At 57.4% G+C, this 26,510-nt stretch overlaps 1 protein-coding gene across 2 annotated transcripts in view; it reads left to right on the top strand.

Annotated features, from left to right (window-relative positions):
* The window catches only part of INPP5A (inositol polyphosphate-5-phosphatase A), a 180,996-nt gene that overhangs the window by 37,753 nt on the left and 116,733 nt on the right, over positions 1 to 26,510 (top strand). The window contains exon 2 of one of the 2 annotated variants that reach the window (XM_020280788.2): positions 12,374 to 12,415. The exons of the other annotated variant lie outside the window; for it this stretch is intronic. Coding sequence (XP_020136377.2) covers positions 12,374 to 12,415 — 42 coding nt within the window. The remainder of the gene's footprint in view (positions 1 to 12,373; positions 12,416 to 26,510) is intronic. 2 annotated transcript variants of the gene reach the window in all.

The following is a 26,510-nucleotide window of genomic DNA, read 5'->3' as shown; positions in this document are numbered from 1 at the left end:
TCCTGTCCTCCCAAACCATGTCGTCCCGCGGCCTCGCGAGAGCAGAGTAGGGCAGCCTCGGATGCCGGGGGTGCAGGCCGGCCCCCACCCTCGCCCCGTGCAGACTGGGTGTGTGGATGCTGTTGGGGTCAGGGTGACACACCCTCACCTGGCATCCAGGAGCCCTGCAGCCTCCACCGCGGGCCAGCGCCTGGAGCAGCACAGGGCTGTCGCAGAGGAGGCCGGAGCAGGGTGTGGCGGCCGAGTGGGGCAGACGTGGAGTGCCAGCGCCAGTCCTGATGGGTGCGGCTCGCAGATGCCCTGCCCTGTGGGTTCTAGCACGACAGGTTTGCATGCTCTCGGAATCTCTGAAGAAGGAAGGGGTCTTAGAAATTCAAGAGGCGGCAGCAATGGCACCTTGGGTTCAGAGAGCTGTGGCCAAGGCACATTTGCCCAGGCGTGCTGTGGGTGAGGGAGCCCTGGGGCTGGCTTGCTTCTCCAGTGGTCTGGTGCCATACCCGGGGAGACGGCAGTGTCGCCTCCATCCCAGACGAGGACCCGGGTCCCAGGGGCTAGCACCTTTCCTAGCACCCCTCCGGGGGTGTGCGACTGGCATCAGGCCTCCTTGGCTGCCAGGGTCTGTGGTCTCCACTCTGCTGTGGCCTTCGTCCTTATCTGCACACAGTGCCTTGTGCCTACGGCTTCCGGGTGCCGCAAGTGTCTACACGAGCTGGGTCTCCTGGTGTCAGGGCACAGGCTCAGCCAGGGAGGCTCCGGCTGCTTGTCGGGGAGACGGTGCTGCCTGAGTTCTGGCTGCCCTGGGGGACAACTCCGCAGGACCCCGAGGGGCCAGGGGCAGCGACTCCTGCAGCCTGGAGAGGGTGGAGGTGGAGAGGCCCCCACGAGGGCCGGGAGCACAGCTGCTGGCAGGGGAGGCCGTGTCCTGTCGGGGCCTCGGCTGGGGAGGAGGGTGTCGCCCGCCCAGGCCGCCCCCGGGGTGTGGAGAGTGTGGAGGGCACCCTGCCTGGGAGTGAGTTGTAAAGACGCTGGCAGGATCGCCGCACAACGGCTGTCCCCTGCAAGGCTACCGTGCTCTGCCCGCTCTCCAGCAGTGACGTCACACGTACTGCCCGGACCGCACCATTGCCTGACTGTCAGGGTCACAGCTCTGTTTGGAGGTCACGCTTCCTAAGGCCTTGAGTCTGGATGCCTCATCTTGTAGGGCAGTCCAGTCACGTCATGGTCAGTTTCCAGTTAGAGATTGGGGGCAACACTGCCAGGCAGGCTTGGGTGCCATCGCGCCCGGCTCTGGAGGCCAGGCCAGGCAGGCTTGGGTGCCATCGCGCCCGGCTCTGGAGGCCAGGCCAGGCGGGCTTGGGTGCCATCGCGCCCGGCTCTGGAGGCCAGGCCAGGCGGGCTTGGGTGCCATCGCGCCCGGCTCTGGAGGCCAGGCCAGGCGGGCTTGGGTGCCATCGTGTCCGGCTCTGGAGGCCAGGCCAGGCGGGGCAGGGGTGGAAGCCGAGTCTCTCTGCTCTCAGCTTGGCGGGATCAGTGTCTTTCTGGGCATGCGAGGAAGCTCAGAGATCCTCTGTGACTCCTTGTGTGGGTCTTTGGCCCATTTTCTATCAGGTTTTTGTATTTTTTCCTTGACTTTTAAGGATTCTTCAAATATTAGGAAGATTAACTGTTTTTCTGTGATATATATTGCAAATATATTCAACTAGTTTATCTTCTGATTTTGCCATTTTTTTTTTTTTACTGTACAAAAGTTTTTTTTTTTTTTTGAACTTATTCTTTTTAAAAATTGTGTTTGGACTTTGAGTCACAGTTTGTTTTTCCATATGAACTGTAGAGTCGCCTGGTCCAGTGTGGGCGGGTTGCGCGGGCAGTGTGGCTCGCTGCTGGTGTGTGCTGGCGTGGAGGGTGCTGCTGGCTCGTGGGTCTGAGTCACACTCTGATACAAGAGGGGTCTGTCCCTCGACTCAAAGCTGTTTTTTGTCTCCTTCAGGAATGTCTAAAAGTTATTCTTTTACCAAATTCTCACGTTTTTTACAGGTTCACTTCTAACTTTATCTATTGCCATCATCAGTGGGATTTTCTTTTCAACGTCTCTTGTGACTGGTTATTGTTTGTTTGTGTATATGGTGGCTGTTGATTTTTGTATGTTAATTTTATAACCTGCTGTTTTTCCTAAATTCTTTTATCGTTTGCTTTAGTTTTATCATTGATTCTTTGGGTTTTGCAGACATACTATCACGTCATATGCAGATACAGGCAGTTTAGTTCTTCCCTTACAGCTGTTGTGCCTACACCGGTTCTCTCCTTTTGATCTTGTCCTCTGCTCCCTTGGATGTATGCTTTGGAGTCCCGGAAATAAGGAACGTTTCCCTCACTCCCTACGCCACTGGGAACGGCGCGTGCGCCTGTGACAGAGGGGACCCGCTTCAGGATGAGGCAGCAATGTGCGTGGCCACGTGTGATGTTTCTGATGCACTTTTTATATGACGTTCAGAGTTGTTGCTGCTAAACAAGAAGGAATCCAAACAAGCAGACAAGGCATTTCACTCGACAAGCTAGAATGTAGAACTATGCCATAAACCAAAGGAATGTAGGAAAGATAAATGTAAATCTAAAAATTACTGAATAAAAATCCAGAAAAGCAATAAACTAAGGAACTGTCAAAAAGTTGTTTGAAAACATAAATGAAGGGACTATTGAGAGAGGGAGGGACAGACAGGCTGGCTACACCGTGGCACCGGGAACAGGGTGACTCACGAAGTTTTATAGCCTGTTGTGAGGTAGTTCGTCAACTGCCGGGTGATGCTTTAAATTAGGTCCTTACTCAGATGTCACACCAAACAAAATCTGAATGGGGCAAAGATGTTTAAAATGGTATTATATTACATGTTAATAATGCATATATGTTTATAATATTAAGGGCACGTATTAGTCTTTTAGGCTGAGTAACAAATCGCCACCAACCCAGCGGCTAAAGCAAAGCTGGTTCACTGTCCATGTTTCTGTAGGGTGCAAGTCTGGCCACAGCCCAGCTAGGGCCCCTGCGCAGAGACTCGCAGCCGCACTCAGGTTGCCGTGGGGCTGCGGTCTCATCTGGAGGCCCAACCAGGGCAGGAGCTGCTTTCAGTCTGCCTCAGTTTGTTGGCAGGTGCTATCTCCCGGCAGCTGTGGGATTCATGGCAGCTTGCTGCGTCAGGGCCAGGGGGCAGGAGGAGTGTCCTCTGCTTCCAGTCTGTGACCTTCAGACTCTCTTGAGTTGGCTCCTTTGGTAAGGTCAGGCTTAGCCAGGATAATCTCCCTCTTGATTAGTGTAAGATCAGCGGATGATGGGGTTTAATTCCTCCTGCACAATCCCTGCGCCTTTGTCTATGGCTAGTCCTTTCGAGGGATGCATCTTGTCCCGTGCACAAGCTGTGCCCACATGTGGGGTGCAGATTGCCCTGCGTGTGAACTCGAGGGCCGGGGCACCTGGAGGCCTGTTAGAGTCCTGCCCACTGTAAGGAGTACCTGACAGTTCCTGGTTTTTTTTTTTTTTTGAGACAGAGTCTCGCTCTGTTGCCTGGGCTAGAGTGCTCTGGCATCATCCTAGATCACAGCAACCTCAAACTCCTGGGCTCTAGCGATCCTCCTGCTTCAGCCTCCCAAGTAGCTGAGACTACAGGCGCCACCGTGCCTGGCTAATTTTTTCTATTTTTAGTTACCTGGCTAATTTCTTTCTATTTTTACTAGAGATGGGGTCTTGCTCTTGCTTAGACTGATCTCCAACTCCTGAGCTCAAGTGATCCTCCCTCCTTGGCCTCCCAGAGTGCTGGGGTTATAGGCGTGAGCCACCGAGCCTGGCCTTTTTTAACTTTTTAAAAATTAACCTTCATTTATTTTTTCTCAACCAGTATTCCTTTCCTTATGTAAACCCAGAATTTTGGCTTGTATCATTTTTCTTCTCCCTGAAGAACTTTTTAAACATTATTTGCACGGCAGGTCTGTTTATTTATCTGAGAAAGTCTTTATTTCTCTTTCACTTTTGAAGGATACTTTGCTGCACACATCATTCCAGATTGGTGGGGTTTTTCTTCTTTCACCACTGGAAATACTTCACTCCACTCTCTTACTTACATGGTTTTTGTTGAGAAGTTCGGTGTAATCTCTGTCCTTGTCCCTTTATAGCGAAGGGGTATTTTTCTTCTTGCAAGATTTTTTTTCTCTTTGCGATTTTCTACAGTTGGAAAATGATAGGTCGAGGTGCAGATTTTTTTGGTATTTATCCTGCTTAGTGTTCTCTCAGCTTTGTGGATCTGTGGCTTGGTGTCTCTCATTAATTTCGGAAAATTTCAAACTTCTTTATATGTTGTATCTGTAACTAGAAATCTTCAGTTAACTTTTCGGTGAACCTTATAAAGATAATCATTTGATTTTTAAAAATGTGTTAGTATGGTCAGTTATATTAGCGGCTTTTCTAATACTGAGTCATCCAGGCACTAATGAGGTGTCCACTTGGTGTGACGTGTGGGCTTTAACTGCTGCTGGGGATTGGCACTGACAGTTGTCAGCGAGCTCAGTGTGAAGTTTCCCTTTTTCGTGTGTTGTTTTTGTCATGTCTGCGTGTCGAATTTATTTCATAATGAGAACTTAAAGTTTTCCTTCTTTTCCTGTAAGCTGGAGCTGTGCTGTCTAATAATGTAGCCACTAACCACATGTGAAATTGCATTAATTAAAATCACATAAAATAAATTCAGTTATTTAGTCATACTGGCTGTACTTCGTGTGCACATCGGGCTAGTGCACTTCTAGAATGTTTCCATCTCTGCAGTTCTACTGGGTGGTGCCGGCCCAGAGCCAAAGAGCCCGTGCTGGTGGCAATGCTCTGCTGTCTGCACTGGCCAGTCCAGCAGCCACAGCCGCACCTGTGCCCACCTGTGTATAGGTGTGGAGTGTGCACCTTTGCATGTGTGGTGTGGGGTGTGTGTGGTTTGTGTGTGTGTGTGTTCACCTTTGCATGTGGGGTGTGTGTGTGTGTGGTGTGCACCTTTGCATGTGTGGGGTGGGGTGTGTGTGGCGCGTGTGTGCACCTTTGCATGTGTGTGTGGGGGGTGTGGGGTGTGCACCTTTGCAGGTATGGTGTGTGTGTGGAGGTGTGTGCACCTTTGCATGTGTGGTGTGTGTGTATGGTGTGTGTGTGCACCTTTGCATGTGTGGGCTGTGTGTGTACCTTTGCATGTGTGGTGTGTGTGGGGGTTGTGTGTGCACCTTTGCAGGTATGGTGTGTGTGTGGGCTGTGTGTGCATCTTTGCATGTGTGGTGTGTGTGTGGGCTGTGTGTGCACCTTTGCATGTGTGGTGTGTGTGGGGGTGTGCACCTTTGCATGTGTGGGGTGTGTGTGTGTGTGTACCTTTGCATGTGTGGGGTGTGTGTGTGTGTGCACCTTTGCATGTGTGGGGTGTGTGTGTATGGGGTGTGTGTGTTCATCGTTGCATGTGTGGCGGGTGTGTGTGCACTTTTGCATGTGTGGTGTGTGTGTATGGGGTGTGTGTGCACCTTTGCATGTGTGGTGTGTGTGTTGGGTTTGCACACCCATGTTTGTATTTGTGTACTGTGTGTGTCCATGCATGTGTGTTGTATGTGTTCCGTGTGCACACTTCTGTGTGTGTGTGCACTTCTTGCCTGCACGTGTGTGGTGCGTGTGTTGGAGTTGTTGGTCTTTTCTGCCGTGTTCAAAGCAGCTTTCCCTAGTGGGGCAGGCGGCGGGAGCTTCCGTGGCAGCTGCGTGTCTCCCCACGCCGCTTGCCTTTCTGTGTTGCCGACGGTGGCGAGCAGGTATTTGTGACGCCAGCCAAAGCGTTGACTGGTTTCCTTGTTTTCCTCTTCCTCAAGCCTTCAAATTTTGGAGTTAAAGACATATGTAGCTAATGCATGGTAATTATCAGCAGATTAAAACTGAAGAAAATAAAAGGGAAATAAATGCCATTGCCTCCACTACAGCCACTCCACAGTTTTGGTGTTTTCCCCTCAGTCTTGTCTCCTGTCTTGCTAAGAACCCGCCCAGAGGGCTCAGCGCGGCTCACTGAGGGAGCTCCTGCGGCGTGGGCTCTCCCCGGCACCGTCTGGCCCTTGGTGGGGTCCCGCGGACCCTGGCGGTCAGCCCGCGCCTGGTCGGGTTGCGGGAGGCGTCCCGGTCTGCTCTGCTCTGCCGACGCCCTGTGGCTGCCGCTGCTGGCGCTCAGGTGGGGCACGATTTATTTTGTGTCCCTCCATTTCTTTCCAGGTATAAACTTTCCCGTGCTAGCGTGTGCTCATCATGTCTTTTTTACCGTGGTGCTACACCCAATGTCTGTCGTGTTAGCATGTGCAGGTGCGCTTGCCACCGTCCCTGGGCTGTGTCCCGGCGCTCCCGCCGCCCGCAGTCCCCGTCCTGGAGCCTCCCTCGTCTCTCCGTCCTCCAGGCTCGCCCTGCGTCTCGGTCTCTGTCGACGAGCCTTCTGTGGTGCTCTCCTGGAGTGTTCTAATTCTCACAAATTATATGAACTTCTTAGTGTGCAGAACATTTTTTTTATTTAGAATTACTTTTTTTAGGCTTGACTCCCTGAAATAGAATTCCACATTTGAAAGGAATGAGTATTTTCAGCATTTCTCAGCTACCCTTTGATAGTTTTTGTGTTATTTCTGCAAGATCATGAGAAGAATTTCAGGGTGTTTAAGAGAAGAGGAAAGTGCATGATTTCCCCAGCGTGGTGGCTGAACATGGCAGAGCTGGGGCCAGCCTGTGGGCTGCCCTGAGAGTGTTTCTTTAAGACCTAGTTTGTGTGTTTATCTTTCATTCTTGCTTTAGTGGCTTTAAAAATAACTGCATTAACCAAACATGGGCTGTGCCTCCGAGAAGGCCTCGCTGGAGCCGCTCCTGGGAAAGATCCGTCTCCCTTGCTTGCACCTGCCAGGACAGACGTGGCCTTGGCGTGGTGGTGTGGCCCCGTGAGACCAGTTTGGGCAGGGTCAGCGGCCCTCAATTGAAGGGTGCCGTGGTAGGAAGGGTCTAATTTTATAGAAGCTTCTGGGCTGTGTACATTTGAAAAACTTACTTTGTCTTTGATTTTGGCAGAAGAGTGCTCCTAAGTGTGTGCACGAGCATGCACATGCACATGCGCGTGTGTGTATGTGTGTGTATGTATGTGCACTTCCTTGTGCTTTGATGTTTGAGGGTTATTTTCTAGAAATTTGAGACGGCAGCGACGGAGGCTTTTCCGTGCTTCTCTCGTCCTACTGCTGCCTTTCCCGTGTCCCGTGTCCCTCGGCACGTCCCGGGAGGCGCGCTGGGGCGCTGGACGTGGTCTGTGGGCTCGTGCACAGCAGGGCCGGGCGTCTGCCCTTTCCTCCAGGAGGAGGAGGTTTTGGGCCCAGACTTACCTCATCAAGGGTGTTGTAGGTTGTTGTCACAGTCCTTACGTTCAGTGGGATGAAATTTGAGGCAAATGTTGGCATGTCGGATTGTGGGCTGAGTTGTGAATGTCAAGAAATGGCGTGTTTCCCACACATCTTGAGGGACGCACCAGGAAGCTAAAACATAGGATGTATATTGGGTGGGGATATTCTCACATGCAGAGTATTTTTAAAAGTGTATTAGCATTTCTAGGCATGCATTGCAGAACCTCTCCCCATTCCTGTTCTGTCGTCAGCGTTTTGTCCTCTCGGTGTGTGGTGTGGGGTTGTGGGACGGGGAGGGGCCCTGGGCTTTGTCAGGCAGGCCTGGGATTTTCTGTCAACGGGGTTCTGCTTATGGGACCTCCCCTTCTTATTGTTGGGCACAAAACTTCCATTTTAGTTTCCTTTTTTATAAAATGAATAAAATGCAGTAATTCGTCTAAAACAGTTCCACAGACCTGCTGAGCTACGGCTCACATTGCTGTTGCCCTAGCGGCGCTGCCAGGGGAGATCTCTCCCCTTTTTAATGTGGTAAAATACATATGACGTAAGACCCACCGTCCCAACCATTGCTAAGTGTGCAGTTCAGTGCAAAGGCCCTGAGGCCGGGGGTGGAAGGTCTGTGGCCCAGAGCAAAGCAGGGGCGGAGAGGGCAGAGACGGGAGCTCCGCCCCTGGCTTTTACTGGAGAGAGCTGGGAGGGCTCTGGAGGGAGCACCCACGTGATTTCTGGGGTGTGCCGGGCTGCAGTGCAGGGATGCCAGACAGTGGTGAGGGCAGAGCTGGAGCCACAGGGGTCGGGGTGGAGGGGCAGGATGGGCCCTTGGCTGAGATGGGAGGGCCCGCAAGGGGGCAGGTCTGCATGAGAGGGTGCGAGAGAGGGTGTGAAGGGACTGTGTGAGAGTGAGAGTGTGGGAGTAAGAGTGTGAGTGAGAGTGTGAGAGTGTAAGAGTGTGAGTGAGAGTGAGTGTGGGAGTGAGTGTGAGTGGGAGTGAGAGTGGGAATGAGTGTGGGAGAGTGTGGGAGTGAGTGGGAGTGGGAATGTGTGAGTGTGAGCGAGAGTGTGGGGGTGAGATTGTGAGTGAGTGTGAGTGTGAGAGCAAGAGTGTGTGTGATGTGGGAGTGAGTGTGGGAGAGTGAGTGGGAGTGAGCGTGGGAGTGGGAACGTGTGAGAACGAGAGTGAGGGAGTGAGATTGTGAGTGTGTGTTTGGAAGAGTGACTGTGAACATGTGAGTGTGGGAGTGTGAGAGTGAGTGTAGGAGTGTGAGAGCATGAGTGTGGGGGTGAGATTGTGAGAGTGAGTGTGGGAGTGGGAGTGAGTGGGAGTGGGAGTGAGTGTGAGTGTGGGAGTGAGTGTGAGTGTGGGAATGTGAGTGTGGGAGTGAGTGTGAGTGTGGGAGTGAGTGTGAGTGTGGGAATGAGTGTGAGAGTGTGAGTGTGGGAGTGGGAATGAGTGTGAGTGGGCGTGTGGGAGTGTGAGTGTGGGAGTGAGTGTGGGAGTGTAGGAATGAGTGTGAGTGTGAATGTGGGAGTGAGTGTGAGTGTGGGAGTGAGTGTGTGAGTGGCAGTGAGTGTGAGTGGGAGTGTGGGAGTGAGCATGAGTGAGGGGAGGAGGGAGGGCTCCCGGGGAGGGCTGTGGGAGCCCCACGGAGGGGCCGCGGGGTGCGCGTGGCCGGCAGTGGTCCTGGCGTCTGGCGGGCGTGGCGGCGCTGTCCTCCGGGTGCAGCTCAGAGCGTCTGTGGCGAGCAGGGCGCGGTGAGGCCGGCGGAGCCCAGGCAGGGAGGGCGAGGCCTGCGCATGCCCTGGGGAGGGAGGACTGCGGGGGGATGGCAGGAGGGCCCCGGGGACACGGAGGCGTCCGGGGCGCTGGGTCACAAGGCAGAGGCGGGAAGTGTGCACGCAGGAGGATGCTCTGCGATCCGCGAGGGTTCCTTGGGTCGCCTCGTGGGGCGTGGCACTGGCGGCCGGCATCCTGCGTGTGCTCCAGCAGGAGAGAACCGCGAGCCCCGACTCGCTCTCCAGCTCCTCCACGCCTGGTCTGCGCGGTCTTGTCCTGCAGCCGGCCTGGTGAGCTCGGCCGGAGAGCCGGTGGGGCTGCGGGGGCCACGGGACGGAGCCCACTCAGCTCACCGTGGGGAGTCGTGTCTCTGAGGGCAGCCGCAGCCGGGACTCTAGGAAGACGGGGCGCGCGTGTTGTCCTCAACCTGGGAGTCCTGTTGTCGGCCCTGCGCACTGCCCCCGGGCGGTGGAGGACCTGGAGGTCGCAGAGGATCGGGAACAGGTGAAAGGGCCGGAGCAGCAGCAGTGGTTTCATAAGTCAGCCCCACTTTCCGTCGCTGCAGGGTGTGCGGAGGGAGGATTCCGTTCAGAGGCTTTTGGCTGGGGCTGGGAAGTGAAAAGGCCCGTGTCCCTGACAGCCCCGGGGACCTGAGTTTGCGGCTCCCGCGAGAGGTGGTGGGAGCTGCCCTTCCTGCAGTGGCGCCTGCAGCTGAACTTGGCCTCCTTTGTGGCCAGGGCCAGGGCCAGACACCAAGCTCTTGCTTGGGAGGTCACTGCATGCTACGCTGCCCCTCGCACCCACAGACACGCGGGGCGGGCTCAGAGGGCGGGCGGGCACATCCCTGGCCACTCGGCTCCTGCCCGCTGGGCGTCTGCGGCCCTTGCACTTGGATTGAGGTTGGCCTTTCCTGGGTATCTGCATGCTTAGGTCAGACCACGGGTCCCTGAGGTCCCTGTTGGGGCAGGGACACGGGGTTCCCGTGGCGGGAGCACGGGCCACCTGAGCCCAAAGGAGCAGCCAGGTCCCAGGGCTGCATGGCTATGCCACGCCGTGTTTATCTGCTTGTCAGTCTGTGGCCGTTGTGACCACTTGGGAGCCAGTTTCTGTGTGGACGTGTATCTTCCCATGGGCGCACACCTGGGTGGGGAGCTGCCAGGTCAAGGCAACTCCAGGCTCAGCATTTTAAGAGACTGCCAGGCTGTTCTCTGCAGCCGGCGCACCGGTTAGCTCCCGCAGCAGGGCGGCAGCTCCCATTTCCCCACCCTGCCCGCACTGTTACCTGCTGTGGCTGTGGTTTGCACCTCCGCGATGGCTGATGACACCGAGCCTCTGTTCCTGGGTGTGCTGGCCACTCTGCCCAAACCTTTTGCCAGCTCTGAGCTTGTCTCTGTGACGCTCTCCGCTGCCGCTGCTCTTCGGGGTGCGGGGTGCGCCCTCCTGAGCGTGCCCAGTGGGGCTGCACCGTCTGGGCCGGGTGGCGGCTGGGTTCAGGTGTTGTGGTGCTCTGCTTCCAGGGTCTGTATGGCTCTTGTTCCTCCACCGGGTTTTGTCCAGAGGCATGAGCAGGCTTGGGGTGCTGTTGTGGCTCAGGTGTGGGGCACACTGGGACCAGCTGTGAGTGATCTGCCCGGGCCCCTTTGCTTGGAGCCCACAGTGAGCCCGGCTTGGATGGGGGTTGAGAGCAGGGCCGACTGGCCTTTCACCCCATTGGTGGAGGAGAACATCGTTTATTATTTTTCTTAATTGTGCTAGAAAAAACAGAGAACGTTAAATTTACCGTCCTAACCATTTTTAAGTGTGCCATTTAGTAGTGCTAAGTAAATTCATGTTGTTGTTCAGTGAATCTCTAGAATTTTGACATCTTGCAAAATTGAAACTCTACCTGTGAGACAGTGACCCCATGCCCTGTGGTGGCCTCGTTCAACCTGGGCACTTCTTAGTGTACACTCGTGTGCACACCGGCTGAGCGTTTGCTCTCAGCGCCTATCTCGGGCACGGTCGTCTCTCCATTCCCAGGATTGATTGGGCTGCGCCACCCTGTGCTGCAGCTGGCACAGAGCTGAGGGCGAGCCGGGCGGCCTGGGGCCCCCGGAGCCATCGGGAGGCTGTGACCCAGTTGGTCTCTCCTCAAGCCGAAGATTTCCAAGACCTGGACTTGGCTCCTTGGGTCCTGCCCAGGAGTTTCCTGGGGCTTGTGCATGTGTGTGGGTGTGAGCATGTATTGGGGGCATGTGTGGGAATGTATGTGGGGGGGAAGTGTGTGACATGCACGTGTGCATATGAGCATATGTGTGGGCATGCATATGTGCATGTGAGCACATGTGAGCATGTGTGTGTGGGGGCATTGAGTGTGAGCATGTGTGTGGACATGTGTGGGTATGTGTGGACGTGAGCTTATGCGTGAGCATGCATGTGTGGGGGCATGTGTGAGAGCATGCTTGTGTGCTTATGTGTATGTGTGAGCTTATGTATGCATGCATGTGTGCATGTGTGTGGGGCATTGAGTGAGCATATGTGTATGGGCATGTGTGTGTGTGCATGTGAGCATATGTGTGAGCATGCGGGTATGTGTGTAGCCTGGGAGTTTCTGTTGATGACTCTACCAAATGCTTCTTGAAGATGCTGGCCATTGAGACTACCCTGCGAAAGCCCCTCCCTGCCATTCTCCTTTTTGCCCCAAACAAAAACGCCTCTGTTGTGTGGCTGTGAACATTTTATGTGCCATGAAGCACCCTAGGTCCGATTTCCTGTGAAGTGGCTTTGGCCCAGGCAGATGTATGTGCAAAAACGTGGCGGTGGTTTGCTTGCGGAAGCTAATTATGTTCCGTGCTGTCTCTTTCTGGGAGCATCCAGAGGCTCGGAGCAGACAAGTGCTGCCCCCTCTTCATGCCCACCATGGGGTAGGGTGGGCGGGCTGTAGGTCAGGGGCATGCAGGGTGCGTGTGTGCCTGCATTTACCAGGTGAGGTTTGCCCCGAGCTTCATGTCCCAGGACAGTCTGTGGAACATGGTCCCCGCTGCAGGTTGGGGTTCACGCATGAGGATTGGGGGCCCTGACATAGAGCAGGGTCCCCGTGCAACCCCCTCTGTGAGGCCAGCCTCTGTTCTTCTCAGAGGCTTCTGCTCGTAGCTGTTTGGGGCTATGTCCGTGGTTTGACTGTTTTTTCTCTTTTCTTCTTAATTACAGCCCGAAAACCTACAGAAGAATTGGCTTCGGGAATTTTACCAGGTAAGAACTGCTCCGAGCATGCTCTCTTAGATTATTCATCTCTCCCATGATAGATATTTCCTTTCAAGTGGGGGATTCTGCCTAGGGTCGCATATGTCTTTGGGATGCAGGCGTGTGCTGTTGCCAGGCATGTCTTGGCTCCGTGTTTCTGCTTTGCACTCAGGCCACCACTCACGTGGCCAGCGGGGGCCAGGTCCTCCTCGGAGGTCCCTGCATACCCTGCCCCCTCGGGCCCGGGTCTCTTGCTCCGGTCCACGTGTTGTCCTGGGCAGACGTCATCAGTGGCTGGTGGCGAGGTTGGAAGTGGCTTTCAGGAGGGTCCTGTAGGGTGGAGTGAGGGCCGCCCGTTGCCCAGCCAGGAGCCACTCCAGGGCCCGGTGGGCCTGGGTGGAAGGTGGTGCTGGGGCTGGGGAGGAAGGGACGGTTGGGAAGCTTTCAGGCCAGAGCTGTCGGGTTGAGGGCAGGCCCCTCAGTCTAGTGCTGAGCAGGTGTTCGTCCAGTGCGGCGCTGTGGCGTGTTCTGCTCAGACGCTGGGATGTCCTTGTCTTCCGTGGTGAGCATTCTCAACAGGCAGGGAGCCCCCGGTCCTGTGGCTGGGCCTGGTGGGGCCCAGGTGGGGTGTGAGAGACACTCTGATGGGGCACGCTGGGGGAGACCTGGCGGGTGAGGAGCGCGGTGTGGTGGCATCCAGCATGGCTGGGGTCTGGCGAGGAGGCTGGTGTGGGGCGGGGTGTCTCGTGGATGGACATAGGTGCCCATGTGTTTGTCCTTGGGCAGGGCTGAACTGGGGCCTGAGGGCTGTTTGTGTTTTCCAGTTTCCTTGGCTGGTGGGCAGAGGAGCTCTGGGCGAGGCAGAGTTGGGGCCCAGGGCCCTGCGGCGCTAGGTGGCTGCTGCGCTCTGGGGCTTCCCGGCAGCTGCATGTCTCACTTGGTGGGGCTGCTGGGTGGAGGGGCAGGCAGACGCGGGTGGCGGGTGAGGTGTGGGGCCAGGGCAGGGCTGGGGGTCTGTGCCCTGCCTGCCTGCGTCCAGGCCACTCCAGAGGGAGGCGCGTGAGTGTGAGCCTGGGGTGTGTGTGCTGCACACCAGGTAAGAGATGTGCGTTTATTCTAAAGGGACTGGATGGCCCTCTTGGTAGTGCTTGGTCAGATGTGCAGATGAGAGAAACTTCCCTTTTAAGGCATGAAATATTTATAAATCAAAGGGGTAGATATAATGAATTCATTAGAGGACTGATTACAGTGTACTGACCACCTTCTGCTCAGTGCTCAGCTGGAGAAGAGGCCCCAAGGAATCGAAGCTGCCCCTGCGCACCCCGGCAACCCCCCCAGGGCGCTTACTGCACATGGCGGCCCTGCAGCCGCCCGCATCTCGGGGGCGCATTGGCGGTGTGCCCTGCGGGCAGGGTCTCCTGTGTGTGCCCGTCGGGGGGCCCGTGTCCAGGCAGAACACTCCTTCCTGCCCGCAGTTCAGCTCCCACTCCAGGGCTGGTTTTCACTCCTCGTGTGTGTGGCAGACCAGGAGCACGACGTGACCATGTTCAGAGCTGAAATGAGAGTCTGCCCTTGTATTTTCGTATTTTCCATTTGGCTTTTCTGAAAACTGCTGCCTTTTCCTGGTTCATTCCATCCCTGTCATATTCTGACGTGATCCCAGTGAAACTGGGTGCCGGCCTGGAGGAGCACTGTCTCAGGAGGCACTGCAGTGCCCCGGGCCTGCCCCGCAATTCCTGGGCGTGCGCCGCAGCCCCAACAGACACCGGGTCTCGGCAGCAGCCCCTGCGGACAGGCGGCTCTGCACCCCAGGTGGAGCCCGAGCTCTTGCCGTGGGTCCCGGGGTCTCCTCTCCGCTCCCTAGAGGGCAGGCTGGCCCCGCAGTGCGTGCCGGGGTGGTGCGGGAGTCCCCTGTCCTCTGTCCCCTGCTCCTGCGGCTCTGTGTGTGATGGAACAGGAGGTGGTGGCAGATATGGGGGTGGCCTCGGGCCTCCCTTTCTTGAGGCCCAAGACGTGAGGGACAGGGTGGCAACGTGGTGGGTCCACGCCTGGCGGCCTGTGTCCTGGGTGGCCTGCGCCATTCACTGGTTCTGGGCCCGTGTGGCCTGAGCACAGACAGGTGACAGTGGACCCAGAGGCCCACCAGGTGTGCCTGTGCCCCCGGCCAGCTTGTGGAGGCTGCAGGTGGGCTGTGGAGACCAGGTGCTTCTTGGGGCTGCAGGCTGTGCAGGCATCATGGGGGTGGCCACGTGTTCTGGCTGCAGGGCTGAGCTGTGCATGTCCCACCTGGCGCAGAGGCCCCCTGGGTCCCTCCTGCTCTGTACTCACCACAGGGGTGTCTACCTGGGGGTCTGTAAGTGGTGTCTCTCTCTCACTGACTTGCCTTGATGGAACTCCCCTTACTGAGGTTGCGCTTTGTTCTGGGATGGGAACAAGAGGCACATCCCTGCAGGAGAAGTTGGGATCCAGTCAGGAGAGGATCTGGAGGGGGAGGGTCATCGGGGGTAGGCATGGGGAGCAGCTGATAGTAGGGTCTTAGACAGTGAGCGGGCAGAGGGGAGGCCCCGTCAGAGGAGGCTCGGGGTGGTGGGCAGGGCTGGACCTTCATCCCTGGGGTGATTTGAGCTCTTTCCCTCGTATTTTCTGTCCCACCCCAGGCAGAATCTGGATTTCGAGGGCTTTAGGGATGACCTGCAGCCCCCTGGGCCCGCCAGATGTGTGCCAGGCCCACTGCAGTGGAGGCTGTTCTCTGGGCTGGGCTGGTGCCCCTCCAGGGTTAGGCTGTCCCGGGACAGCTGCTTGGGCCCGGCTGTCTCTGCCCGACATTGGCAGTGCCCTCGGCGTGGAGGCGCTGGGCTGTGCTAGGAGCGCAGATCCCGGTCTCTGGGCCTCCTGGGCTTTGCGACGAGTATTTTGGCATGAACAGCTGCAGGGTGAAGCTACAGCGGGGGCCCTGGTGGGTGAGGCAGGCGTGGTGGCGTTTGGGGTTTCTCACGGGCATCTGTGAGGTCCTGGTCAGCGTCCCGTGGGGTGTGGGGGATTCCCGCGCACTCCCTCGCTGGGTCCTGTTCCTGGGGTGGGGGGCTGTCTTCAGGCAGAGGCGCTGGGGGTGGCAGTCGCTGGGAGGGGAAGGAGACCCCAGGTGGGGGGCTCGCTCCGCAGGTGCAGGGCCAGCTCAGCGTATATACGTTTCCGACTGTTTGTTTTTTTCTGTTTTTCCTTTTTCCCCTCTTACTTGTGACGTTGATGGCAGGATTAGCCCGCGGTCCTGGAAACGCCTCCTGAGCCAGGCGGGTCTCCTCCTGCGCAGTGCGGCCCGGAGAAGCCCAGCCCCCCGCGGTCCTGCCTTCCCGAGCCCGCCCCTCCACACAGACTCCGCGCTGGGTCTGCGGAACCGGAGGGAAGGACGGGCACGGCTCTGGTGTCCTTGCTGGAACACTAAGCCTTCACAAAAGACAATAACATAATTTTAGGGAAAAATTGAATGATGATTTGCTGTGTGCGGTTTTTTCTAGTTTAAAACCAAATTTTCTTGGTTTTCCTGGCAGAAGCCTCTTCAGAAGGAAGAAATTTCAGTGACACATAGAGATGACTGTTCGGAAAAGTGAGATTTCAGCACATATCCCCCTTTCAGCCTGACGTGGTCGCTTGGGGGCTGGCTGGGTGGCCGGGGCCTGGTGGGCCTCTGGCAGTGCGGGGCCGGCCCGGGCAAGGGCCCACACGCACAGCCGCGGTGCCCGGCAGCCCAGGCCTGGGGGTCAGAGGAACTGCACAGACGCGGAGTCTCTAACCTGTTTGTTTTTTTTATCCCAGAGTTTCCATTATGCAATTATTTTATTTTTAAAGTAGCCTTGAACAAGTTCCTTTTATAAACAGAAGAGCCGAACGTGACCTTTGTGGTTTTTGAAACCCTTTCTGTAAAACGTGGTCACTGTAGAAAGTGCAGCAGGCGGGAGGAAATACTGTTTGTGTTTCCACGGCCAGTTCTGAGGTGGCTCTGAGGCCTTTGAGTGTTTGGTCCTGAACTTGGGCCTTGCCCCGGAGCGCCTGGGTGGCCTGGCTGGCCCCCGGCTACGCTGTGTCTGCTGTCACGGTGTCAGACTCGGGGACTCGTGGCTGGGGGGTCTTCCCCGTGTCGGGAGGTGCCAGGCCCCAAAGGCAGGAGCCAGTCCTGGCTCTGTGGTCCGAACGCGTCCGTCCTCCCAGGTTCCCGTGGTGACATCCTCCCCGCCAAGGTGACGATGGAGGAGGTAGGGCTCTGGGAGGCGGTTGGCTCGTGAGGGTGGTCAGTGCCCTTAGAAAGGGCCCTTTCACCACGCGAGGGCACAGGGAGGAGGCGCCGTCTGTGAGGAACAGGCCCTCCCCAGACATGGCATCGCCAGGGCCTTGGCTGCGGCCTCCAGAGCCATGGCAGTGCACGCGTGTGCTCAGGCCCCAGTCTGCGGTCTTGTGTCGCCACAGCTGAGCTGAGACCGCGTCTTCCTGCAACATGCCAGGTTAGCGAGGTGGGGCAGAGGCTGAGGAGGAGGCATGCTGGGTGCCAGGTGGGCTGTGTGCAGATGGCGGGAGGGTGCTTGGGTGGACGGGGCCTGGCTGTGGGGTGCTGGAGGCACCACCCTGTCCCCACTGTGCCTGGACCCACATCTCGAGAGCTCCCTTCCTCCCTCTGACATACACTTGCTCTGAATTCTCTGTGCTGGATTCCGGCTTATTAGGGCTGGCACAGGGGGAAGACAGGCGCCCTGTGTGGGTCCCTTGTCTGTGAGGAGCCGCGGGCCACGTTTAGGACTGCCTGGTTTCAGAAGCTTCACATGTCCTTGCCGCCTGCCCTCTCCGTGTTGAGCCTAGGAGCAGCCTTGGACGTGGCTGCCTGTCGTGGTCTTTTCTGACGTGGAACCCACAGGCAAACTTTGCTGTGCGGAAGGATTTCCGTGAGGCTTTTACACGTGGCTTTTCTGGGTCACTGAGTTTCCTCTCAAACCCCTGGGACTCTGGGAGGGAGGCTCACGGCAGCCGATGTCAGACCAGGGGAGGCGGCCGTGGGGGAGGTGTAGCTGCTGGATGCCGGAGCCTGGCCTCCCTTTTGCGCTTCTGGGCAAGGGGATGGCGCCCGCGTCGCGTGACGGGCTCACACCTTCGCAGCTGTGCCCGTGCCCCTGGGGAAGCAGCTGGGTGGCCCCTTCTCTCCAGGGCCCCGTCCTTGGGGGAGGGGCAGGTCCAGCAGGGGGGTGGGCAGGCTGAGACTGGGGGAGGCCCCCTGCTTGAAGCCAGGAAGGCCAGGAGTCTGGGAGGATGTTGGGGATAGCGTGGACACTGAGTCAGGGCAAAGAGCTGTTGGACCGAGGGCCAAAGTGGCTCTCTGTTGCTTTGAGCAGGGCTGCTTAGTCTTCCGGCCCTGTGCACTGCACCTTCTGGCTGGGCTCTGGCCTCAGCTGTGGGAACATGGCTTGCTTAGTGTGGCTGGCCTGAGGCCTGGGCCTGGGGCCTCCTGGTGGTGACGGGCCCCATCCTCCATGGCTGCAGTGATAGGTCCTGTGGCAGTGGCATGGCAGAGCCTGCGTGCTTTCTCCATGAACTCGTGAGTGGGCGTGAGGACACCACTGCCCGTGGATAGTCTCTCTCCCATCTCTGCATCCCTGGAGGGGATGGTTTCGTGGCCTTAGGTCAGACCAGGAGGCAGATGGGCCTCAGGGGAGCCACGGCCAGCTGGGCCGTGTCTGCCGCGGCAGGCAGCAGCGCTCTGTTGGGTGTGGACCAACGTCCGGGGCAGGCAGCAGTGGTGGGGGCGTGGTCATGAGCATTGGGAAAATACACACCAGTAACCCCTGCGAAAATAAATGCAAAAATTCTTAAAAATTTAGCAAATCAAATATACAAGGCAATATAGACGCACACAAACGTATGCATTAAACAGCAGTGTATATAAAGGTTACTGTGTAATGACCAAGGACTGCAAGGCTGGTTTATTAATGACATTCAAACATCAGTTGATAGAATTCGCCGTGCCAGCCAGTTGAGGAAGAAAAGCCACGTGATTATCTCAGTAGGTGCAGAGAAAGCACTTGACAAAAATCTGTAACCATTTCTAGTAAAAACTTAGCAAACTGGGAATAGAAAAGAACATCCCCAGCCTGTAAATAGCATGTCAAAGCCCTACAGCTCACATGGTGCCTAGTGGTGGGACGTGGGGCCCTCTTCGCCTGAAGGCAGGGTGGGGGCGGGGGACAGGCTGCCTGGTCTCTCTTGTCCCCTTCGGCAGGGCTCTGAGGGCACTAAGGTCCTGGCAGCGCAGCGAGCAGAAGAGAAGGAAAAATCACGTGGATTTGAAAGGAAGAAATTAAACTATTCTATTGGCAGAGACATGACTAGCCATTTAGAAAATCCTAAGGAATACACAAAAACTTCACTATTTCTATTAAGAGCATTTATTTAGTTTTCAATATGCAAGGTTTGTATGAAAACATCTTTTTTATATTAGCTGTGAATAATCAAATACTTAAGAATAACATTCATACAACAGTACTTAAATGAAATACTTAAGTATAAATCTAATAAAATATGTCAATATCTGTATACTGAAAGCTATGGAAACACTGATGAACAAAATCAGAGGTGGTATTAGAAACTTGAGAGAGATATATATCATGGTCATGGATTGGAAGGCACAATTATGTTAACACGCTAATTCTGCATTAATCGATACTCTGATTTAATACAGTTCCAACCAAAGTCTCAGCACAGCTTTTTGCTAGAAGTCTTTAAGATGGCTATAAAATTTATATGGAAAAGCATACAAACTAGAATAGCCAGACAGATTAAAAAAAACAACTCAGGTTGGGGGTCGTGCTTGGGTTTCAGGACTTGCGGTAGAGCTGCAGCCGCCGTGGCAGTGTCCTCGTGGGGAGGACAGACACACGAGTGCAGCAGAGCCGAGACGGAGAAACAGGCCACAGACGGCTGAGATCGACAAAGGTGTGCAGTCAGTTCTTAGAGAAGGTGCAGTGTTTCCAGCAAACGGTGTGGGAACAGTTGGGCATATGTGTGCGAAAAAGTCTATGACTTCCATACTTTGTACCGTATACAAAAATTAACTCAAGTGGATCATAGACCTAAATGTAAAACTTAAAACTGTAAAAGTTCTGGAAGGAAACTTAAGAGAAAATCTTTATAACCTTAGATTGAGCAAAGATTTCTGCTCTTTGTAAGACACAGTTAAAGCATGAAAAGACATCCCAGATGAGAGGAAAATATTTGTAAATTACATGTCTGATGAAAGACTTATATCTAGAATATATAGAAAACTCTTAAAAGTCAATAATAATAGGCCGGGCGTGGTGGCTCACGCCTGTAATCCTAGCACTTTGGGAGGCTGAGGCGGGCGGATTACTCAAGGTCAGGAGTTCGAAACCAGCCTGAGCAAGACCCCGTCTCTACCAAAAATAGAAATGAATTAATTGACCAACTAAAAATATATATACAAAAAATTAGCCGGGCATGGTGGTGCATGCCTGTAGTCCCAGCTACTCGGGAGGCTGAGGCAGTAGGATCGCTGAGCCCCAGAGATTGAGGTTGCTGTGAGCTAGGCTGACGCCATGGCACTCACTCTAGCCTGGGCAACAGAGTGAGACTCTGTCTCAAAAAAAAAAAAAAAAAGTCAATAATAATAAAGCAAAGAATTCAATTTTGAAGTGGGCAAAAGATTTCTCAAAAATAGTAATGAAAAAAGGCGGGGCACAGTGGTTTACGCCTGCAATCCTAGCGCTCTGGGAGGCCGAGGCGGGAGGATGGCTTGGGCCCAGAAGCAGGAGGTTGCAGTGAGCCGTGGTGATGCCACTGCACTGCAGGCTGGGAGACGGAGCGAGACCCTGTTATTGTGCATTCATTCATACACACACACACTTACACACATGTGATTTTAATAGAAACTTCATCAGAGAAGACACACAAATGGCGAGTGACGTGTGAAAGGTGCTGCTCGTCGTGTGTCCTTCAGGAAGTGTGTGCTGAAATAACAGCAGTCAGCGTGTGATTAGTAGATAGCCGCTACATCGGCTGAAGTTAAACCCCAACAATACCCAGTGCTGATGACGACGCAGTGCCGTGGAAGCCTGACACCCTGCTGGTGGCCACGCAGAGTGGCCTGGCCACTTGGGAAAAGTTTGTCATTTTCTTACAGAGCTCACCACCACACGGCTGCCACAGGATCCCAGAATCCCACTCCTGTCTGTTTGCACAACTCACATGATGTGTTCACACAGAAACATGAAGCACATGCAACCCTGCCTTGCAGGAAGCTCCAGGCCGTGTGGTCCCATTTGCGTGGCCTGGGGTCTTTGGGGTTGAGTGCTGCAGGACACGGAGTCCCTGCAGAGACCGGCCGAGTCGCTGTTGGATGTTCCACGTGGTGCCAGTTGTGCCTGTTGTGGGGAGATGGGCGTGGCCGTCCGGCCCCCCACCCTGCCCCGCCAGTCTTCTAAGGCTCTTTCCCCTTCCCACGTTTGTGGCACCTAGGGCTCACGCCGCGGGCCCTTCTTGCCCAGTCTCGGGCCTTAAATCCCTTCTCCAGGTGCCCAGATTCTGGTTCCAGCTGCCAGCTAGGCCTGGGTGTCCAGACTGGGCGTCTTGTCCTCTGTCCATACCCCTGCCAGCTGCCCACGAGGGCCCATGGCCCTGGTGTCTCTGCCTCCCCTCTCATGTCCCACCTGCCAGCACCTGCAGTCTCTGGAATCTGGCTTTTGTCAGGTCACTGCTGCCACCGTGTCCACGCCATAGTCTGCCCTTCCTGGCTGCCACGTTTCTTTACAGACTTCTCTGCAGAGCGCCTGGGTAGGAGCCAGGGCCTTCCCACATTCTGGGAGGTCCCGTGTGAGCACACTGTGCCCCCTTTCCCTTTCTCCGTCCCCCCCCCCCCAGCCTCACACTTGGGCAGTGCCGTTCTCTGGCCAGAGCCCTCTTCTCCCTACGGCTGTCACTCGTGCCCTCCTTTGGTATGGCCTCTGGTGTTACAGCCACCACATTTAAACCACAGCCCCATCCTCTTGTCCGGACCGTGTCTTTCAGATGTGCCACATAACTTCCTAACCCCATTCCCAGCCCCAGCTCCGGGCCTGGCCCAGAGGAGGGCGGCAGGGAACACACTTGCCTGGGCTCGATCTCCCCAGAGCACCCTGAGAGGAGGGTTCCAGTGAGAGTCACTCCCCCGGCGGTTCAGGGAGAGCCTGTTGGGCCATGCATGGGCAGGTGAGACTGGAAGGGGAGCCTTCTGGAAAGTCTTCAGGCACCAGGATCTCAGGCTGGCGGGCACTGAGGGGAGGCTCGGACATATGGCCTCTGTGGGCATGGGTTTGCAGGGAGCAGGCGGGTCCTGGAGTGGGGGTGTTGGAGTGTGGGACAGCCCAAGGGCCTGCCCGGCTGGCCCTGCCCTGTCTGGGAGGCTGCTTCCTGCAACATGTTTTCCCTGAAGGTTTTTTCACTTAAGGTATAATTTATACATAGAGAAATGCACGGTGCACACTTTTCCGTTGTGATGCCCGAACCGCAGGGTGGAGCCTTCTCGGTGACCCCCCACTTCCCCGTCTGCCCCACCCCTCAAGGCACCACGCGTCTGTCTCTCCTGTCCCGGGCGCCAGTGCTCAGACCCTGCAGCTGACGTCCTCCACTGCTTCCTTTAGCCGAGTGCTCTGGGGTCGTTCCACGTCGCCTTGCTGTCCCTGTCCCACTCCTCTCGTGGCTGAGCACGTGGCACAGAACCTCACCATCTGGCTCCCGCTCTCTGCTCTTGCCCCGCAAACAAAGCCGCCGTGGACACGTGTGTCATTCTCGTGGGTCCATTCCCAGGAGAGTGCTGTTGGGCGTGGGGTGGGCTCGAGTGAAGGTTTTAAGAAGCTGCCACGCAAGGTGTCTCGTCACGCCGCGGCCAGCAGGGGAGCTCTGCCGCTCTGCCTCACCGCCACGCTGGAGTCGTGGGTCGCTTGTCTCAGCTCCCTGCGGCTGTGAGGTGCCGCGGCCGTGCGCAAGCTCGTGGCACCTTAGGCCCAGGTGCGGTTCCTTCTCCCTGTGCACAGCGAGTTCCTTGGTGTGCACGGCGCCCTCTGCGAATGTCCACAAAGCTGACTTGGGTGCTTACTCGAGGGCATTTAGACACTCGTTGGACAGGTGGCCGAAGCGTGCTGTGGGGTGCGAACGTGAGTGGTCTCTGCCTCGCGGAGCGCACAGCCTGTCCTCACAGCAGGCGGGGATTCCGAGTGGCCCGGGAGCGCCCTCTTTGGCAGAGCTCTGGCTCAGCGCCCTCGGAGGTCGTGCCCAGCTGCCGGGAGGGGCGCCTCCTGTGCCGCGGGCTGCGGGGTGGCTGCTGCGTGCCTGGGGCAGGGGCGGTGCCGTGGACTGAGGTGTGCCCCCTGAGTTCATTGTTGAAGCCCCAACCCCATGGTGCCGGCGTCAGGAGGGGGCCCTTTGGGGTGATTAGGTTAGATGAGGTCATGAGGTGGGTCCCCACGTGGGGCTCACACCCCTGTGAGAATGCACCAGAGCAGGCTTTCTCTGCCACGTGTGGACACAGTGCTCGTCTGCGTGGTGGCCTCTGCAAGCCAGGAAGGGCCCTCAATGGGCCCAGAGCGGCTACATCTTGATCCTGGATGCTGTCCCCCATAGCCTCGGGAAACCAGTGCTGGCAGGGCTGCCCCTTCTGTGCTACATTGCCATGGCAGCCGAGCTGCCCGTGTGACAGGGCTGAGGGCGGCAGCCATCACCACCCTGGGTGCTCCCAGGAGGACTGGAGGGAGACCCTGGCACCCCGGCTGCGGTGCAGGTGGACGTGGGGCTAGGTCGGGGGTGGGGCCGGGGCGTGGATGGGGCCTGGCGGCTCCCCTGTAGGTCCCCCCAGTGTCCCCCATAAGCAGCGCCTGGTCTGTCCTGGCTCACCGTGTGTCCCCAGCTGCCGGTTGGGGCCTGGCCGAGTGCGCGGATGACTGGAGTGGACGAGGGAAGTATCTTCAGTCGTAATGACAATGACAGCAGTGAGCCAGTATGGTCATGGGGCGGGGTGTCGCTGGCTGGGATTGCCAGCGCGGGGAGACCCCGCAGGGCCCCCTGCTCCCTGTGGAGGCGTCAGCCTGCATCCTCAGCCAGGCCAGACACCCACAGTCGGACATGTGAAGGCCCTCAGTCGGAGTGTGGGGACGTGAGGGCGGCGGGCATGGGGAGAGTTGGAGGCGCGTGTCCGTTGGGACGTTTGAAGGCCCTCAGTCGGAGTGTGGGGACGTGAGGGCAGTGGGCGTGGGGAGAGTTGGAGGCGCGTGTCCGTTGGGACGTTTGAAGGCCCTCAGTCGGAGTGTGGGGACGTGAGGGCGGCGGGCGTGGGGAGAGTTGGAGGCGCGTGTCCGTTGGGACGTGTGAAGGCCCTCGGTCGGAGTGTGGGGACGTGAGGGCGGCGGGCGTGGGGAGAGTTGGAGGCGCGTGTCTGTTGGGACGTGTGAAGGCCCTCGGTCGGAGTGTGGGGACGTGAGGGCGGCGGGCGTGGGGAGAGTTGGAGGCGCGTGTCCGTTGGGACGTGTGAAGGCCCTCAGTCGGAGTGTGGGGACGTGAGGGCGGCGGGCGTGGGGAGAGTTGGAGGCGCGTGTCTGTTGGGACGTGTGAAGGCCCTCGGTCGGAGTGTGGGGACGTGAGGGCGGTGGGCGTGGGGAGAGTTGGAGGCGCGTGTCCGTTGGGACGTGTGAAGGCCCTCGGTCGGAGTGTGGGGACGTGAGGGCGGCGGGCGTGGGGAGAGTTGGAGGCGCGTGTCCGTTGGGACGTGTGAAGGCCCTCGGTCGGAGTGTGGGTACGTGAGGGCGGCGGGCGTGGGGAGAGTTGGAGGCGCGTGTCTGTTGGGACGTGTGAAGGCCCTCGGTCGGAGTGTGGGTACGTGAGGGCGGTGGGCGTGGGGAGAGTTGGAGGCGCGTGTCCGTTGGGACGTGTGAAGGCCCTCGGTCGGAGTGTGGGGACGTGAGGGCGGTGGGCGTGGGGAGAGTTGGAGGCGCGTGTCCGTTGGGACGTGTGAAGGCCCTCGGTCGGAGTGTGGGGACGTGAGGGCGGCGGGCGTGGGGAGAGTTGGAGGCGCGTGTCCGTTGGGACGTGTGAAGGCCCTCGGTCGGAGTGTGGGGACGTGAGGGCGGTGGGCGTGGGGAGAGTTGGAGGCGAGTGTCTGTTGGGACTTGGTTCCGTAGTTGACGGCTTGTCTCCGGCACTGCTCCGATTGGCGCCCTCCAGGGTGCTCTGGGTGGAGGGAACCGCGCTTGGCCTGAGTGTGGGTGAGTCGCTTCCGGAAATCGGATCACACGGGAGAGTCTGAGCGCAGATCTCCCGCCAGGCGTGGCTCACCCTCTGCGAAGGACGGCGCGGTCCTTGTCGCTGGTGACGCGCCATTTCTTCTTTAGACACAGTCTGTCGACGGGGACTGAGGCCTAGAAGCCCCCCCAGGCCAGTGTGGGGCGTGAGGCCGAGCGCCCCACGTGGGCCGGGAGGGCTTGGATCCTCGTGCCACCCCTTGCCTGGTGACCCCGTGTGACCCTGGGCAGGCGGGATCCGGCGGGCCAGTGGGCGGGCGGTGCCGTCTGGGAACGTGGCTGCTGCGGGCGAGCCCCAATGGCGGTTGTGCTGCAGGGACCGGCGTCTCCACGCGGGGTGCACTCGCGGGGCGGGGGCGGGGCGAGGGCGGCTTATTTCCTCTCTGGTGCTGTGGCTTCTCCAAGCTCCAAGTCCTTGACGGAGCACAGTGAAGGACTGGTGGATTTGAGTGAATAAACCTGGCAGGTTAAAAAAAACCCAAAAAACCAAAAAAAAACTGGCAGTTTTTTTCTTTTAAGCCTCTTAAAGTTTAAACGTTATTAAAGGCAGACAGAACATGTGAAAAGATGACAGCAGGGTAGTTTTAAAATTTTTTATAAAGAGCTCTCTGAAAGAGAAGAGAACATGTGAAATTCCAGTAGAAAAACGGTCAGAGGCCTCCGTCCTGGCTCCAGCGCAGGCGGTTTGGTAGAAATGTGTGAGGTGCGTGTGGAATTTTCACGTTTCTAGGAGCCACGTTTAAGAAAGCAAAAAAAAAAAAAAAAAAAAAAGGTGATATTAATATTAAAATATATGTGACTTAACCCAGCGTATCCAGCTGCGACTCCAACACGTAGCCAGCGCACAATCCGATAGTGAGATGCCACGTCCGCCCTCGCAGTCTGCAGTGGCCGCGGTGCCGCTGGGCGCGGGAGGAGGAGGCGGCCGGCCAGAGGGAGGCTCAGACCCGCCTCTGCTCCCTCGCGGCGGGGGTTGGTTCCCCCTGTGCCTCCAGGTGGGGACAGGTGAGGCCGTTGGCCGCCCTGTGCCGCCAGCTGCTGGCGCAGCACGTCCAGGGCCGAGGACGGCGGCTCCCTCCTGACTCGCGCCTGGCAGAACCCTCAGGCCTGGTGCTCCACTGGGGGCACTGCTCTGGGAACCCAGCCATGGGGGCTGGGCGGTGCTTTTCCACTCCGGGCCCACGCGGTGCCCAGGTTGGCTGGGGGCCGCGTGACCGCGTGCCCCTGGAAGTGCCAGGGCCCGTCCGGAAAGTCTGCCTGGCAGGCCGGCTTTGTGAGAGAGGGTTCCAGAACGGGTTCCGAGGCACCTTTGTGTTGAGGCCGTGGCTGCCGTGGGCTCTGCGGTTGGCGTGGGAGCCGGGCGAGTGTGGGAAGCAGGCGGAGGCCTCGAGGCAGGCCAAGGCCCACCGCTGAACCTGGCTCCGCCTCAGCTGGGGGAAGGTGCTTCTTAAATTAAAATCAGTTCGTCCATGTGGAGCTTCGACGTCCCCAAGCAGAAGGTTCTGTGACAGCAGGACCCGGCTCCTGTCTCTGACTTCTCCCTGCCTTCTTTGGAAGGAGCAGTGTGTTTGCTCTGCTCCCGGGGCTAGCGTGGGACTGGTGTGCCCGTGTTTGGGGAAGGACCGCTGCCTGCAGTCGGCAGGCGCGTGTGGGTGGGTGTGGAGCAGGGGTCTCGCTGCGAAAGCCCCAGACCTCCCTTCTGTGTGGACGGCTGGCCCGTGCCCAGCCCCACAGCAGCCCAGCCTTGCCGGGCAGAGGAGAGGCGGCTCTCGGATCAGACGGCT

This window comes from Microcebus murinus, chromosome 14 (genome assembly GCF_040939455.1).
Source record: "Microcebus murinus isolate Inina chromosome 14, M.murinus_Inina_mat1.0, whole genome shotgun sequence".
NCBI lineage: Eukaryota > Metazoa > Chordata > Mammalia > Primates > Cheirogaleidae > Microcebus > Microcebus murinus.
This window is presented reverse-complemented; position numbering and strand designations above follow the sequence as displayed.